Consider the following 17,833-nt stretch of genomic DNA (forward strand, 5'->3'; position numbering starts at 1 on the left):
AACTTGATGGTAAGAAAATTATCTTTGTTTGTTGGTTGGTTTTTTACGATTACTTATTCAGTTTTTGGTGAGTTATGAGCATTTTTAATTTACGCTATTTTATATAGGTACGCATAACTTGCTAAAAATCGAATCATCGTAAAATACAAACACAATGAAACAATCACCTATCAGTTAACATTTTTATTTGATAATTATTTTATATCCTGAGTGGAATGATGAATGTATTGATTTTACAATGATGCGTGTTTTTTAAGAAATTTTTTTTTGTGTCTGTCATCACGGTTTGGGGCAGTAAAACTAATTCGATTTTCTTCAACAGTATCTTTTTCGATGGGAAAGTGAATCTAGTTGGAGCAATCGGGAGGTTAAATTTTAAAATTGTCAATAGTTTTCAAAATATCCGGGAAAAACAACATGCAATTTAAGGAAAGACGGGAATTTTTGCGCAAAATCGGTTTTTGGTGTAACTTTAAAACAAATTAACGTATATACATGAAATTATAACTGGTTGTTTATATTTGTATTTTTATATACGATAACATTTTAAAAATATTTTGATTTTTTTTCAATTTTTTAGGAACATTTTCAGTTTCCAATTTTATTAGTCTTTTTTTCTATGGATGTCAATAAAACTTTATTTGTTGGGTAAAAAAAGCTTGAAACTTTAATACAAGGCTCTTAATATGTTGTTACATTGAAATTTGAAAAATATTTTAAATCCATAGTCACATTTTTTTTATAAGCATTTAAAGTTCAAAAATTTACAAAATGACGAAAATTTGCAAATTATTTTTAGTTAGAAATTCATAAAAATTTTTCTTTTTAAATTTATGATTTGAAAATGTAATACAAGATTATTCATAAATTTGTCTATCTTTATAAAAAAAAATTTCTTCAAGAAAGTCAAATGAAATTTCATGAACGTTTGAGTTCATATTTTTACACATTTGATATTCACTCAATTTCTCATGTGACGATTTTCTTATTTTATTGTAATTAAAAAACGAATGACTGTAGATATTTGAAAATTTCACTGAATGTTTGTATTAGCATTTTCTATATACGATAAAATTTTGAAAATAATTTGACTCTTTTTAAGCTGTTTACAGACATGGTCAGTTTTCAATTTTTTTAGTTTTTTTTTTCATAAATATCAATAAAGTTTTATCTGCTGGGATAAAAAGTGTAAAAATTTAATACAAGGCTACTGATATATTGTTACAATAGCAGTTGAAAAATATTAAAAATACATATGCACAATTTTTTTTTTAAGTATTTATAAAGATCGAATTTTGACAAAATTTATCAAATTTTAATTTGAATAATTATTTTGTAGTTAAAAATGTATAAAATGTTCAACGTTTATATCTAAGAATTGAAAATTTAGAACAAGATTCCACATAAGTAATTAATTCTGTTACCAAAAACTCTAAAAAATACATTCACACAGTTTATTTTTATAGAAATTTTAAGTTCAAATTTGGACGAAATTACACAGGTATTAAAAACCTGGAATAACTATTTTAGTTATTTTGTTATGATTGTATAATATATTTTGTAGGTATACTTGAAAAACAAAATAATAAAACCATCACATGAGAAATCGAGTGAATATCAAATGTTGTAAAAATATGAATTTCAAACGCTCATAAAAATTTAATTAGACTTTCTTGTAGACATTTTTAGATTCTGAGTGGAACGATGAATGTATTGATTTTACAATGATGTGTGTTTTTTTTATGTATTTTTTTATTTTTTTATTTTTGTGTCTGTCATCACGGTTTGGGGCAGTAAAAATGCTTCGATTTTCTTCAACAGTATCTTGTTTGATGGGAAAGTGAATCGAGTTGGTGCATTCGGGAGGTTAAAATTTGAAATTTCCAATAATTTTCAAAAGCGCCGTGAAAAACAAAAGAAAAATTAAGGAAAAACGGGAATTTTTACGCGAAAGCTGTTTTCGAGAAAATTGATTTTGGTTTTTGGTGTAACTTTAAAACAAATAACCGTAGATACATGAAATTTTCACTGGTTGTTTATATTTCCTTTTTCTATAAATAATACAATTTTCAAAATATTTTGATTTGTTTTGAACTGTTTAAGGACATTTTCAGTTTCCAATTTTATTAGGTTTAGATTCTGAGTGGAACGATGAATGTATTGATTTTACAATGATGTGTGTTTTTTTTTTTATTTTTTTTTTTATTTTTGTGTCTGTCATCACTTTTTAGGACAGTGAAAGTGCTTGTATTTTCTTCAACAGTACCTTTTCTAATAGGAAAGTGAATCTAGTTGGTACTTTGGGGGGTCAAAAGTGAAATTTTTCCAATAGTTTTCAAATGCGCAATGAAAAACAAAAGAAAAATTAAGGAAAAACGGGAATTTTTACGCAAAATCTGTTTTCGAGAAAATTGATTTTGGTTTTTGGTGTAACTTTAAAACGAATGACTGTAAATATATGAAATTTTCACTGGTTGTTTATATTTTCATTTTCTATACATGATAAAATTTTCAAAATATTTTGATTTGTTTTGAGCAGTTTACGGACAATTTCAGTTTCCAATTTAATTAGTTTTTATTTCTATGAATGTCAATAAAACTTTATTTGTTGAGTAAAAATACTTGAAAATTCATCTCATGTAGCGATTTTCTTATTTTCTTGTAAATCAGAAACGAACCTCTGTAGATGCATGACAATTTGACTGAATTTTTATACTTTTATTTTCTATACACCATAACATTTTGACTCTTTTTGAGCTGTTTACGGACATTATCAGTTTTAAATTTTTTTAGTTTTCTTTTTCTATAAATATCAATAAAGTTTTATCTGTTTGGCCAAAAAGTGTAAAAATGTAATGCAAGGCTCCTGATATACTGTTACAATAACAGTTGAAAAATATTAAAAATACATATGCACAATTTTTTTTAATAAGCATTTAAAGTTCAAATCTTGACAAAATATGGAAAAATCACAAAAATTAGATTTTATCCTTTTTAAATGTACGATTTGTAAATGTACCTAATACAAGATTATTCATAAGTTTGTCTACCTTTGTCAAAAAAAAAAAACGTATACGTTCTTTTTATTTAACTGTCATAAAGTTTATTACCTACTTAAAGTGGTTAATTCAATATTAGATAGTCCTTGTTCTGTTAATTCTTTAAAAGCTTGTTGCCTGTTGGTGAAAGGTATGATAACTCAGTATATATCAGTCTCGATGCTTAAGAAACCTTTTTCTCATACTTTCTATAATAGTATCATAAAAAAAAATTGGTTTTGCTCAAATAATTGGGCATTTTAAATTTTTACCTCCCAAAAGTACCAATTAGATTCACTTTCCCATTGAACAAGATACTGAAGTTGAAAATTGAAGTATTATTTCGACTACTAATCGTGTACATAGAAACAAAAGGAAAAAAAACGCACATTGTATAACCATTACATTCATCGCTCCGCTCAGAATCTAAAAATCATTCTCATCACGTTATCAGTTATTAACAATGTTGTTAAAAATACTTTTCAAAAATATTTCCAAAAGGTATTTAAATACTTCAATTAAAAAGTATTAAAATATTTATTTAAATACCTTTGCTAATACGTGTTTAAATACAAATACAAATATATTCAAAAAGAATTTCAAATACTTTTAAATACATTTTTTCTCATAAATACTCAAAATGTAATATGGTTTAATACTTTAACCCAACAAATGGCAATTGGGAATCATATCCCCCCATTCCGTAGATAAAGTATATACTACTGCCCGAAACTGCATGTGGATCTTGACAGGTTTTTTAAAAATATCTTTAAATATAATTTGAAGCTACGGAATAAGACAGAATTTTAGTACAAGATACGAGATATCATTTTCATCACTATATATACGTATTCGATAAGTCTTATAAATAATTACTCGTAAATCCTTTTTATGAGCACTTAACATTTTAATGACGTCTTACAAACACCATACAATAGGTATATTATGGTAAATCGATCTCCAGAATAGTTTTTCGAATTGGAATGCAATGATTAATCATTGCTTTTGAAATGTGTAATAACTAATAATACACATATATTATATAGTAATAGCATACAGTCGGATGACTGATTTGTGATGACCATTAGTCATCGCAATATACATTATACGATTGATATTGTACTATCCAGTGGCGTAAATGGGGCTGAATTGTTAGGGTTGCAATAAGTTTCTAGGTTGGACAGACCTAGAACAACCCCCCTTCCCCCTAAAATGTTTTATTTCATTTTATATTTCACATTACAAGTACATATAAACTCAACAAAACTATTTTAACCTTAAATGCTTAAACACATATTGTCATATTTTATCTGTTGGTAATTGATATATATTATGAAAACGCACTATAATTAATAGGATAATAATTACTTACCGTCTACCTTCAATAAAATATGTTTAATTCTCTTAAAGAATATATGAATACATAAAATACAACATTTCTTATATTTTATAAAATTTATACAACAGCTGCCATTTAGATTTTTATAATTTGTACTATTTATATTTGTATTTGTATATTTAAATACATATTTATCACTTTTATACTACACAAATTAACTAAAACATTAACTATTATTTATTTATCGTAGGTAACTAGTTACAGAATTTTCACTTTGAATTAAGGTAGAAGTATTTAACAAAATATCCTGAAATATTTAATAATATTAAATTAATATAAATATAATTTCAATAAATTGTATATGAATACTAAATATATGATATGAAATTAATTATTCACTATATTTAGGTACCATTTTTAATCTTTTTCCTGGGGAATGGAGGTTTTCTTCAGATTTAAAAAAAAATTTCTCAGTATTTGTATAAGTATTTTTCTAATAAGCAGGTACAACAATTAGTACCAAAATAATACGAAAAATATATACCAAAATAAATTTAATTTGCTCAATAATATAATATTACTTTAATAATTAATTTAAAAATTAACTTACAGATCAAATATAAATTGTTTTATTTGTCAGAATTGTAGTTTTAATATAATATAAATCAGTAATATATTTGAAGGGCTATTTTAAACATAATGCATACTAAATATGTGTACTAAACAGTTATACGAATTTAAAGAAAAAAGAGACACTTACTTTCGACTTTTCGATATTTTTACAATAAATTTATTCCTTTTAGCAAGCTGTCGAAACACTTTTAATTTGGAATCATTCGCGGATAAGAAATAAATACAAGTGTCAAAAATAAATTCACGTATAAAACAAACACATAATAATTTTAAACTATGAAACATGTTTTCACTATCAGCTGCCATTGAGACTCGAGTCCGTTGATCAGAATAAAATATAAATATACAGAAAATGGTTAATAACAAAACTATAAACAAATGCGGAAATTATATAATATTATAATAATTCCAGTGCTTAAAAACAAAGTAAAACATTGGTTCTAAAAATATAAATTAGTTAATTTATTATTATATTGATATTTAAATTTTTCGAAAACTGAAATCGTGATTTTTTGGATTCGCAAAAAGATACTGTTGCGACCCTATGATATTTTCAGGGGTCGCAAGTGCGACGCTGTACGACCCCCAGTTTACGCCACTGGTACTATCTCGCGAGTTGCATTACTGCGTCTATGTGAGAAAAGCGAAACGAGTGATTGCACCTTAGATGGACTTTCTTTCCTTTTTTAGATCACACGTATATATATTAAAATCAGTGAAGTGCACACGTGGGTGGATGGTGTTTAAATCCTTCCTTGGTATTTTGTTACTACATGTATAGATGTATAAAAATAATAAGATTAAAAAAAAATGTTTTGATATATTATATATCATGCATTATATATTTATATATTATAATATACGTATAATTGTTTTATGTAATCATCCTGTATATTGTACATATACCGGGTGATTCTTTAATCACTGAACACTCATTATTTCAAAGTGTAAATTTTTTTGAAAATATTTTTTTACATACTTTCAAGTCGCTTATATAACAACGTTTTTCTTAAAAAATTATATTTTTAAATATTTTTTATCCTTATAATTTTTTAAGTTTTTTTCTTTTTTGAATGACAATATTGGGTTTTAATTTTATATTCCAAAGCAGAATATTTTTCTTAGTATTTTAATACATGAAAATCAAATTTGGGATGAGTAGTTTATGTGTTATAAACATTCAAAGTTTAGATGAGCGGAGTGGAGTGGTGCGGGGTTACCCCGCGAAATGTTTGTCCACTTCTCCACTCATCTAAACTTTGCTTAACTTAAAATGTACACTTTTTTAAATAATAAGTGTTCCATGATAAAAGAATCAACCGGTATACAAATTAAAAATACTTTATATTGTTTAAATATAAAATATAATTAATAATTATACCTAATTTCTAGATGTTTTTACGAGGAAGCTAATGAGGCATGAAAAGTTGTAGTTTTTTCACCAATCCCCTTATATAGTCTAAAGATGCAAATAATATTAGTCATTAGTCATTAGTATATACAACAAAGATTTCATATAATTCTCGATCTTTATTGACAAATAATAGTTGCCCAACACGTCCTATAAAATAAAACTGTGAATCAGATCTTTGCTAATCTATTACTATTTAGTATTTAAACATTTTATAATTTATAATTTAATCAGTATCAATTATAAATAATTATCATTATCTATAGTCCATACTCCATGCCTAAAAGAATGTCTTGTGTATGTTTTTTGATTAATACTTTTTGAGAGTTATCTTGAACTCCTTGGCCAGTCAGCTTCAACTATTAGCCCGTTGACACTGTAATATCAGTGAATATAACTCCAAAATTTCTATGTGTGTAATAGTTTAGGTATAATATTATGTATATTCACTATATATTAATAATATGTTTATTTGATTTACCAATACGCAGTATGTACCCAGGTATTAAAATATAAATTATAATACGCATACACGTTTTACTCAATAAATTGTCGTCCATCAGACAACTGTATTAAAATATACAAAATACATATGTCATATACCTCACGAATAATATGTATAGGTACAAACATATTTTGATAAATTGCTTTTAATAAATTATTAAAATATTATATAGGTATTATACAGGGTGATTTACCAAGCATGCTTACCCCTCTTTTTGAGAGGGTAACTTTTTTTCTTCAATAATGCAATTATTCAAAATCTGATTTTTTAAATTTTTAAATTACTATAAGACCATATTTTTAAATTCTTGAGATTTTTCGTACGACTTATAAAGACTAAGGAGTGTCCTGTGGAGAAATAAAATTCTGTTTTTCAAATGAGAACACCCCTATTCAACTATAAATTATATAGTAGACAATTTTCTGAAATTGTTAACGTATCAAAATCAAAATTTCTACGAGTAGTTTTTGAGTTATTCAACCTTGTGTTCTAAGGATAAAAGGTCCATGGTAATGGTTTTATAAGACGGGGTTATGGTGATTTGAAAATTTTAGTAATTATTGTTAATCTATCAATATTATTAATTTGTGAAAATGGTCAATGTATAGTAAATCACACCAAAAACACTTCGTTCTAACTCCGTGTAAAATAAAAGCTAAGTTAAAATATAGATAAATTTAGTAATGGTTAAATACTTAAATCTTTAAAAGTCGTAATATAATATGGAAACTAAGTAAAATGCCATATTTTTATAATATTACAAATACCTATGATGACAAATAAGATCGATTGTAATGTTAAATACTTAGTCAACATATTGTTTAACTATTTGGCAGGACGTAGAAGTAATAAGTATACTTAAATAAATACAAATAAGTAAACACTATAGAATTTTTCGTAATTAATATAATGTATAAACAATATGTTTATAAGACTAAGTATTTAACATTACAATTGAGCTTATTTGTCATCATGCCCCTTTGTGCAAGCTTATACTCTAAATGTCTGGTTGGTTATTGCAAATAAAAATTAGCAATTAAAAAATATCTTTTGCGCCCTGGTTTAACAATATTGGTACGCCCCCCACAAAAAAAAAATTAATCCGTTTTTTAATTGTTTAGTTGTAGTTCTTTATTTATGAAAATGTTGTTAAAAACAGATCACGATTATACATTATTTTAATTATTGTAAAAATGTATGACAACATATAATTGTAACCTATAAAAAAAAATTACAAAAACGAACAGTTAGTTATTATTGATTGACAAAATGAGTAAATGACGCTAAATGGCCGTATCATAGTCATGCAATGCAAAAAGTCCAAGTATAGGTACTCAAAGAAATTCTTACAAAAAAAAAAATGTTATTCATATAGTATAAACCAGCGCCTGGCCGCCCCCCTAAATGTGTCAATAATTGGCCGCCCGGGGCAAATGTCCCTGTTGCCCCCCTAAATGTGTCAATAATTGGCCGCCCGGGGCAAATGTCCCTGTTGCCCCCCTTAAATACGGCCCTGACTTCAGAGGATGATCGACGGCGAACAACGACAATCGGGAGCACTCGATGTAATTGATACCAGATGGTCCAGGTAAGTAGGTACTTATCGGTCGCCGGTACCACTCGGCGGTAATCATTACGAAACACAACAACAACAATATGTTTAATAGCAATAATTAATAACACAAAAAAATGAAAAACAAAACAATTTGGACCGTTACGCGAGGCCAGTCCGCTCGATGTCGCTGCGGTGCCGCCGTTTTTCCCCCCGTAGACCGCATTCCGCGAGCACACCGTACGTGCTCGCACCGCTCCGCCACCGTCACCGCCGCCGCATGGCCAACCGTCTGCCCGACCGCCACCGCGCCGCCGCCTCGCGTCACCGCCACCACCACCGCGCGCCGTCACCGCCCGATCCGCGCGTACTCACCAAGTGCCGACGACGACTACCAGCACAGCAGTGCATTGTTCGCGTCCGTCGGCCGTGGTACCGCGTCACCCGGTGAGCCGCGCGCGTGATTCTAATCATGTAAAAATCATAATAAATACAATAATTCAATCGAAAAGTTCATAATATTATTGTCTCATATATAGGTGCTTTACCATTTGAGACACTCGTGTGGCACGAAACGCTGAGGCTATGGTATAGAGTGTCCGATCTTTCGTGCCGTCCGTCGCGCGCGCTAGTCCGTATCCGCGTGCAGTGTTCGGTGCGCGCGCGCGCCCGCGTATATAATATGTATAGCGTACGGTAATAAGTCGCCGCGCGCGGGTCGAGAGATTTCCGTCGGAGTCGTCGTTCGTTTCCTCGGTACTCGTTTGATATTTCGTTGGTTTTCGAGTGCGTCGCGCGAACGGGGCGCCGGCCACCCCGCCGCCGCCGGTGGCCAATCAATGCGTACCGCTGGTGCCGCCGCCGCTGCCGTCGTCGCCTCCTGTCGACGGCCGCAACACAAGGTATCCATTATAGTAAAGTATGGTATGGTATAATAAAACGGTAGCGGTATTGTGGGTAAAATATTACGTTTGTTGGGACCTCGTCGTCATTGTTGATGTTATTATTGACGCCGGATCGATCTGCCGTACGACGATATTGCGTCAACACAGTATTATTATTATATTGGGGGACTTTGGGATCGGAGGATCTCGCAGATCTCTGTGCCGGTGGTGGTGGTGGTGACGGCGACGGTAGGTAGGTGGTAGTCGTGTGTCGGTTACGGCGAAACCGGACGTGCCGCAGCTGCCTGACGCCGCTGCCGGTAGCAGCCACCGCCGCAGCCGCCGCCGATGCATTCGCCGTGGTGGTGTAACTCGAGCGTTCGCGGATGTCTCGCCTCCCGCTCGCGTGCGTCGTAGCCGTCATAGTCGTCATAGTCGTCGTCGTCGTCGTTGCCGCCGATGCCGTCCCCTCCATTTCCATTCAATAAACACGCGCGCCTCCGGGAATCGGGGTCAACTCGTTGCCTCGCGCTCAGAATATAATATTATAATATAATATTATTATAGTTGTTGTGCAATGCTCGGCGGTTGTAGGCCTACGAACGAATAATAAAAAAAAAATACCGTAAAAACCTTCTACGTGGAGGCACCGCCGCCGCCGCCGCCGCCGCCGCCAGCGATGCCATATAATAAAAGCACCGTTGACGGTATTAATTACGTTGTAACATTACTCCGCGCGGGGGGGCCCTCCTACTTAGGTGGCCTATACTCAGTACTTACACCCCATTTCGTGCTCCGTGTGTCACCATTGACGAAGAAATTTCGGAACGGCAATCGTCGCAAATAACAACGACGCTTTGAATGTGGGTAGCGCGAGTACTTATGGCTACTAGGGTACACCCATCCGGTTTAACAGCCGACCTTGGATTGTATATTGGTACTCGCGCCGTTACTTAATTTATAGACGTAGAATAATATCATCACTAGACAGCGACTTTGCCTCAGTGGTACACGCGGAAGACTTCAACGTTATCGAGAATCGTAACGGTTTAAGTTCAATTTATTTTATATCGAGAACGTTCTCCTGTAGAAACAATATATTATGTCCATTTCACCAATGTGGATTTTATTTACGTGTATATTATATTTTCCTAATCACCCAGACATTTCATATTTTTCATATTTTCATCTCAATACCATATTTAGGTATTCTTTAGGAATATCTAGATGACTAAGGGTGGATCATATAATATTATGTAGTTTAAGTGATAGGTACTCGAGTTATTTACAACTGTACTTACCTAATAAAAATGTTTGTTTATTAAAAAATCATTAAATGAGATATTTGGTAATAAATACTTAACATATAACATGAGGATTGCTTACTTTTAAATTATGACAGGTGCATACGTTTTTTAAAAAAAATGAAAGTCCGAAAATGCATATTATAAATATTAAAACTTTAAACAGTTATTCTAATATGTACCTATATACGATTTTCAATCTATTAGTGTTACACCGAAGAATTAACTTCCTTAGGAGAGTCATATACTTACATATGTATTTAATTTTTAAAAATATTCTTGATAGAAAATATTTTAAATTAATTTTACGATTTAATTTTTTTTCAGATTTGAAAATTACAATGTAATCGTGTAATACATACGTGTATTACAAGACATTCAGCATGTCGTCTAGAAAAGGCACAGAAACATTTACCGGCGGTGAGAGTCAAAAACCATCTTCAACTTTATCTAAAACAAAACAAAAAAAGGCATCTAACGCAAGTGACTCTCCACCTGGACTAATCAATTTGACGAAAAAATCTGTTAAAAAACCCACTCTTTCTCAAAAAACTCTCAAAACTGAACAAAAAAACGTAAAACCGGCAAAAGTTATTAAAAAAAATGAAAAAGAAACTGAAGACTCGGACGAGAAAAAAGATTTGGTGAAAAAATCTGCTAAACCAAAGCTAAAAGAGAAATTAACTCTAAAAACCGTGAAAAAGCCGGCTGTTAAAAAAGGAAAAAATTCTAGTTCTACAGGAAATAGTGAAAAATATGACAAGTTGCTAAAGACTAAAAAACCTGTAAAAAAACCTGAAGATAAAGAAGAAAAGAAACCCAAAGATAAAGTTCAGAAAGATAAAAAGGTTAAAGATGTGAAAAAGAAACCTATTCCAAAACCGACAAAAAAGATTGTAGAGGAAGTTGATTCTATAAAATCACGTGTGGAGATTAAGCCAGATAAAAAAGATAAACCAAAAAAAGCTAAAGCTATTGCTAAAAATAAGGTAAAAATAAACTCAGCTAAGAAGATAGACGACAATCCCACTATAGAATGTATGGACGTAGTAAAAGACGAAAAACCGGAGGATGTCGCTTTATTACAAGTTTTTCAATTAAAAAATGGTCCGGTTTGTGATTTTGATGGAAGTGTTTGTAATACTATAACGATCAGACAAGATAATACTTGTATAAAAATTAAAGAAATATCAGTTAGCCAATTGCCTTACTCGGTAAAAACGGAAGAAAATGAAAAGATGGACATTGAGAAAGCACCTGTAAAAAAAGAATCTAAACATAACACTGAAAAGCAAAATACTGAAAAGCAAAATTCCGATCAACATAAAACTGAAAAACAGAAAACTGAAAAACAGAAAATTGAAAAACTAAAAAGTGAAAAACAAAAATCTGAAAAAGAAAAAAAAGAAAAACAGAAAGTTGAAAAATCTGCAACAAAACCGGTCAAAGTTGAGAAAAAAAAGAAACCATTGGTAGTAGATAAAATCAAATCAAAAGGAAAAACAAAAGTAGTTGCACCAAAGATCAAAGTTAAAGGTAGACCTGTGGCCAAGAGACCTAGAGTAGCGTCTCTCAACGCAATAGCCAAAGTTCATTGTTTATACGAGAATGAAAGTAAAAGTGCATTGATTGACGCTATGGCTGCCTCTGCAGCTGCTACAATAAATGCGGCCGCTAAAAAAAGTAAAAAAAAAACAGATGTAGAAATACCAGCTAGAAAAGGAAAAAGAACGTCGAAAAGGACAACTCCGGGTTTAAAAAGTGTTGGAAGACATTGGGATATGCATGATACAAGTTCCACTAATAGTTCTTCATCAGGTAATATTTATTAAAGATAATATTAATGGTTTGAAAATAATATAACTAAACTTAAACCTAACGTAGAAATAAACTCAGTACATTTTTAGTAAAAAAACATTATAGGTACCAGACGTACCTAATATAGGTATAGGTATACATGTATTTCAGAGGATTTTGAAATTACGAGTACTATAGGAATGGTCTAAAGGGTTGAAGTGTTAAATAATAATCTAATCAAAAATATATTTTTATTATTTTTTTTTCAGTGGATAGGTTATTAGTTATTACTTATAATCGACTATTAATTATAATATATCTAAGTGCTTTCCTTCTATAATACCTACCAAACCTATTTTGCATTGATAAAATGCATTCACCGATGCATTCTACAAACATTCTGACATTATATTATTTTTCATAAGTATTTTACCTATAACTATGGTTTTTTATTTTATAAATGTGTACTCTTATTCATATTAATAAATAGACGGTTACCTACTTAAAAAAATAAAAATTAAAAAAAAACAATAATAATTAGTTTAGTCGATGAGTTATTACAATGATTTTTTTTATTCTTATTTGTAAATATCAACCGGGTTTAATTTTACTGTTTGATTACTTGAATGAATAACACTGTAAATTAAATAATTAATAATAAGATACTTTTAAATGAAGTGGTTTATTGCTGTCAACTGTCAATTCACGCATCTTAATTACAAGAATTCACGTTTTAGATTCTGAGCGGGGCAATGAATGTATTGGTTTTACAATGAGTGCCTTTTATCACTGTTTTTGTTTCTGAAGACACTTTTCATAGTAGAAGTATACTCCGATCTTCAACTTCTATGAAGTTTCTGGTAGGAAATTTGATCTAGCTTATACTTTCGGGGATCAGAAATAAAAATTTCCCAGTAGGTACTTTTTCCTAAATAATCAGGAATAATAAAAAAAAAAAAAAATTATAAAAAAACAGGACATTTACGCAAAACTAGTTACGAAAAATCTATTTCGTTTGTTATAATTTATAATTTATAATTCAATAATCTTAGACTGTAAAAACTTTGCATTTTCAAAATATTTGTGGCTCTTTTTGAACTACCTATTTGACATTAGAAATATTTTATTTTTATTTTATTTTTATGTATGTTATAATTGTTGTTTGGAGTAAAAAAGTTGAACATTCAATGTAATGTTCCTTACATGTTTAATGTTTATCTTAAAGCAATAATTAAAAAATACTATTTTAATTTTTTTTATATAAGCGTTCGATTTAAACTGTTGACTGCATTGCAAAGATTCGGAAACTATTAAAACTACATTACGCTATACCTAAGGTTTAAAAATTGAATACAGAGCTTGTAAATTTGTTTTACTAGAACTAAACAAATTAGCATTGTTACATTCATTTTTATAAAGGATTGTATTCTATTTTCAGGGGGTAGGTATTTGAAATACAATTTTTAAATATGACAGAAAACAATGTTAAGACTGATTTGATAGTTTTTCCACCGGTTTTTCGTTACGCGTTTATGGAAAACATACAAAAATCAAAAAATTACCTCTGAAAAAACTAATTTTGTTTTTGGAAAATGTGTTTATATATACCTATCAATTGTATTAATTTTTCCGTCCAAAAAGTTGTTTTAAAATAAAATAAACTAACATCATTGTAAAATAACAAGCTCTTCTCAAAATCCCAAAACAGTTTCTTTAGAGTTTAGATATTAAGATTACATGTTTATATATTATAGTATATAAAGTAGATTAATTATATTAATTAATTTATATTTATTTATTAATGAATAAAAATAATTATATAGTGAGATAGTGAGATATGATCGATATATTTTTACAGGTTTAGATGATGCAAAATACGAACCACCAAAATCAGCTAAACGTACGAAAAAGCAGCCAAAAGTTTCAGAGCCTGAAAGTACAGATGAAGAAGAAGAACCCGATAGGTCTTCCAAAGAAGTCACTTCGCCAACAGGTGGCTCCAAGCGAAAAAGACGTAACGCGGATACTGTTACTATGGACCTTAAAGACATGGTTGTAAAAAAACGCATGGCCAGTCTAAACGCATCAGCTATATTAGCAGCCAGCTATTCGACAGAGAAAAAATCGCCTCCAAAAGGACAAGATTGTTCAAAGAAATCTACCACTAGTTCTGAAATATCTTCTGAAAGATCCGAGCCAGAAGATGACGCGGAAGATGAAGATTCTGAAGGGCATAGAGCGTCCACGGTCCGTACAGCTCTTCAGCCAACGCCTTTGCCACCCATTGTACCTCCACCAACGTCACAACTAGCCGTCATCGTCAATCAGGACACAGACGTTACAATAACTACTGGTGTGTACGTCAATAGTACTACTCGATCTACGAGACATGAGGAATTTTGTACCATATCTGGGCTTCAATACCGGATATCAAGTACTAGCCACACGCAAACCGAAGCAACAGCTGTGGCCACGGAAACTCTACTTCATGCTGATCACGTGAGTGCTTTATACATATTATTATTTAGGATTTTATATGAAAAATTACGTAAAAATGGTATAAGTACTATGAACTTTTTTTTTGAAACATGCATATAATCATATAATATAATCAGTTATAAATTGTTAATTAATTACGAATACACGAAGTATAACCATAGTTATTGAACTTAAAACAATGATTCGGGACAGTTTTAATACATGTGTTTCAATAGAGCCCACTGGGATTTAATTTATCATTTGTGTATGTACCTATAATGTATATATAATATTTGTGCGATAAATTTCACTCATTTTCGTTTATGGCGTTTAAAAACAATGATAAAATACTTCAAGGGGACAAAGAAAATAATTCGTTTTTTTTTTTTGCTTTATGTTTTTGTTTGTCTATTTCCTCGTCCGCCCACTTGTCTCGTTACACACATTCACTATTTGCCAAACGACAACATCCGGCTGTATAATATTGTCCCATTGTTGTCATTAGCTTTCCCTTGCAGAGCTTTTTATTTTTACACTTTTTACGAAGCAATTTAAAAATGAAAAATAAAACAAAATTTTTTATCAATCGACAGTAGGTACAATCCTCCTAGTAGAATTTCGTGATAGGTAAATAATACCCTGTATTTTTATTTAAAGAAAACTTATCTTTAGCGATTTCCGTTCTATCTATAATGATCGATTTGCTTTCAATTGACGTTGTTCTAAAATTTAAATTAAATCTGATTCACATTTTAATAATTATAATAATAAATGGATACGATTAGTGAAATAATTGAAGTCGTAATAATAATTCAGATGATATAAGAAAAAAATATTGATATATTTTTATTTCTTAAACACTTTTCAAGCTTTTTATTTTTAAATGTTGTCAATTTTTTTTATTAATTATTGAATTTTCGTTATAAATATGATGTGTATATATGTGTATATTGCTTTATCAAGTTACACTTTTTGTCTGTAAAGTAAAAAATAATACTATATTATAATCATTATTGTTTAAGAACGATACATTGATTTGTTGTTTAAGCAGTCCGTTTGTTTGTTATTAATTAAAAACTCCTACTTCCAAATTCATTATATGCTCTAAAAGCTTACTCGACGTAATCACGGCCAGTAACTTTTCGAGAGTTGAAATTAATCGTTATTATACCGAACAACTATTGTTAATAATAATTGTTTTAAAATCAAATTTAAAATATTAGCACGATTTCTAAACAATTTCCCTCTCTTTAATTAAATTGTTCATTTTTTGTTTGATTTAAATTAATAATTGCCTATATTAAACTGATAAAGGGAATAAGTTTAATATTTATTTCTAACCTTTTGTAATGTATTATGTACTAGACTACTAAAGTATATTTTATTAATACTGATGCCTACACTACTGTATGCATTTATCTTTTAAGTACTATTTTATTTGATTCTCGTTTCCAAATAGGTTTTTATTATTATTATAGGTAGATATTTATTGGATTTTAATAATATTTATTTTAAAAATTATTTAATTTCTCAACAAGTTATACCTAATTATAAAACTGTCCATTTTGAATGACATTAATTAAAAATAAACCAAAATAAATACATATTTGGAGATAAAATTATTAAATAATTTAACAAGAAGAATATATATGTATCCTTATTATTTAGCATTTAATAAAAGCTTAACAAAATTAATTGTGGTGTTTAACAGGGTATTTTAATTTGTTTATGGTAAGACAGTTTATTGCTCTGTGAAGGATTAAATTAAACTAAATAACAGGAGAACAATTTTCTTTTATATATATTCGTTTTATTTATTAGAATTTGTAAGTTATCTACTTGAATTCATTCCTTATTACGTCGAATTAAACCTAATCTAACCTTACCTAACCTTTAATCACATACATTTATTTTATATTTCGAATCAAATACCTAACCTTCTGATTTTTGTGTAATGTGTTTTTAACTGTCGTTATTATTAAATTAATTTTTCTAGGTAATTCAGTTGGTAATCATTATAATAATATGGTATAGTCAATCATCAAAAAAATAATGCCGAGTAGTTTGATTTTAAAAAAAAAACTAAAGGATTTTCAAAACATACTAAGATATCTATATAATATGTAATATATTTTTTTAAATTATTATATTTTAAAATGTTTCAACACAATATAATTAAATGTTGTTACAAGTCTGGTAAGACATTACATGTAGATGTATTGAATTTTAATTATAATACGAATTATGGGGATAAAAACATATAGATACCCTTGTTTTAAATATTCTGCAGATGAGATAATAATTTTTGGAAATATTTCAGTGCTGTGTATTAAATTGTACTCGTGCCTCTTTTGGTATTTCTAAATTGATTGCAATATTGGTTTAAACGTACGTCTTTTATAGACAGTTAAAGGCGCCCTTTTGGCGCATCTCGGGTTTGTTTGTTAAAAACCACCTGCGGCAGGATAGTAAATTCGAAATCGGTTAGCATTGGTTAAGCACTGTTATAAATTATCCCTTTTAGCAAAGAAGAAGAGAAAAACATAAAAAGGGTGAAATTCTGTTTACAAACTAATAATTACTCATATAGTTCATCAAATACCCATATGAAAGTTCGTTCAACATGGCATTTCATATACCATACAGATGTTATTTTTTTTATTTATTAAACATATTATAAGAAATCGTATAAGGAGAATTTATTTTTCAGCATATTTTCCAATATTTAATAAACATTTTTTTATCGTTATTATTATATGTAGTAATTAACGGTTTTACTTTGCTGTATAATATATGATATAATTATGTAAGTATCTATTCTATATTATATTTTCATTTAAATACATTTCTAATAATTAAAATAAACAAGAACAACTTTATGGTGAAATTATC

At 29.6% G+C, this 17,833-nt stretch overlaps 1 protein-coding gene across 1 annotated transcript in view; it reads left to right on the plus strand.

Moving 5' to 3' along the window:
- The first annotated feature begins 8,769 nt into the window (after positions 1–8,769).
- LOC100575991 (titin) overlaps positions 8,770–17,833 on the plus strand; it is a 139,273-nt gene continuing 130,209 nt past the window's right edge. The window contains exons 1-3 of the mRNA XM_008180549.3: positions 8,770–9,380; positions 10,994–12,484; positions 14,322–14,962. Of these exons, the coding sequence (XP_008178771.1) occupies positions 11,050–12,484; positions 14,322–14,962 (2,076 nt within the window). The 5' untranslated portion in view covers positions 8,770–9,380; positions 10,994–11,049. The remainder of the gene's footprint in view (positions 9,381–10,993; positions 12,485–14,321; positions 14,963–17,833) is intronic.

Source organism: Acyrthosiphon pisum, chromosome A1, assembly GCF_005508785.2.
Source record: "Acyrthosiphon pisum isolate AL4f chromosome A1, pea_aphid_22Mar2018_4r6ur, whole genome shotgun sequence".
In the NCBI taxonomy this organism is placed as follows: Eukaryota; Metazoa; Arthropoda; class Insecta; order Hemiptera; family Aphididae; genus Acyrthosiphon; species Acyrthosiphon pisum.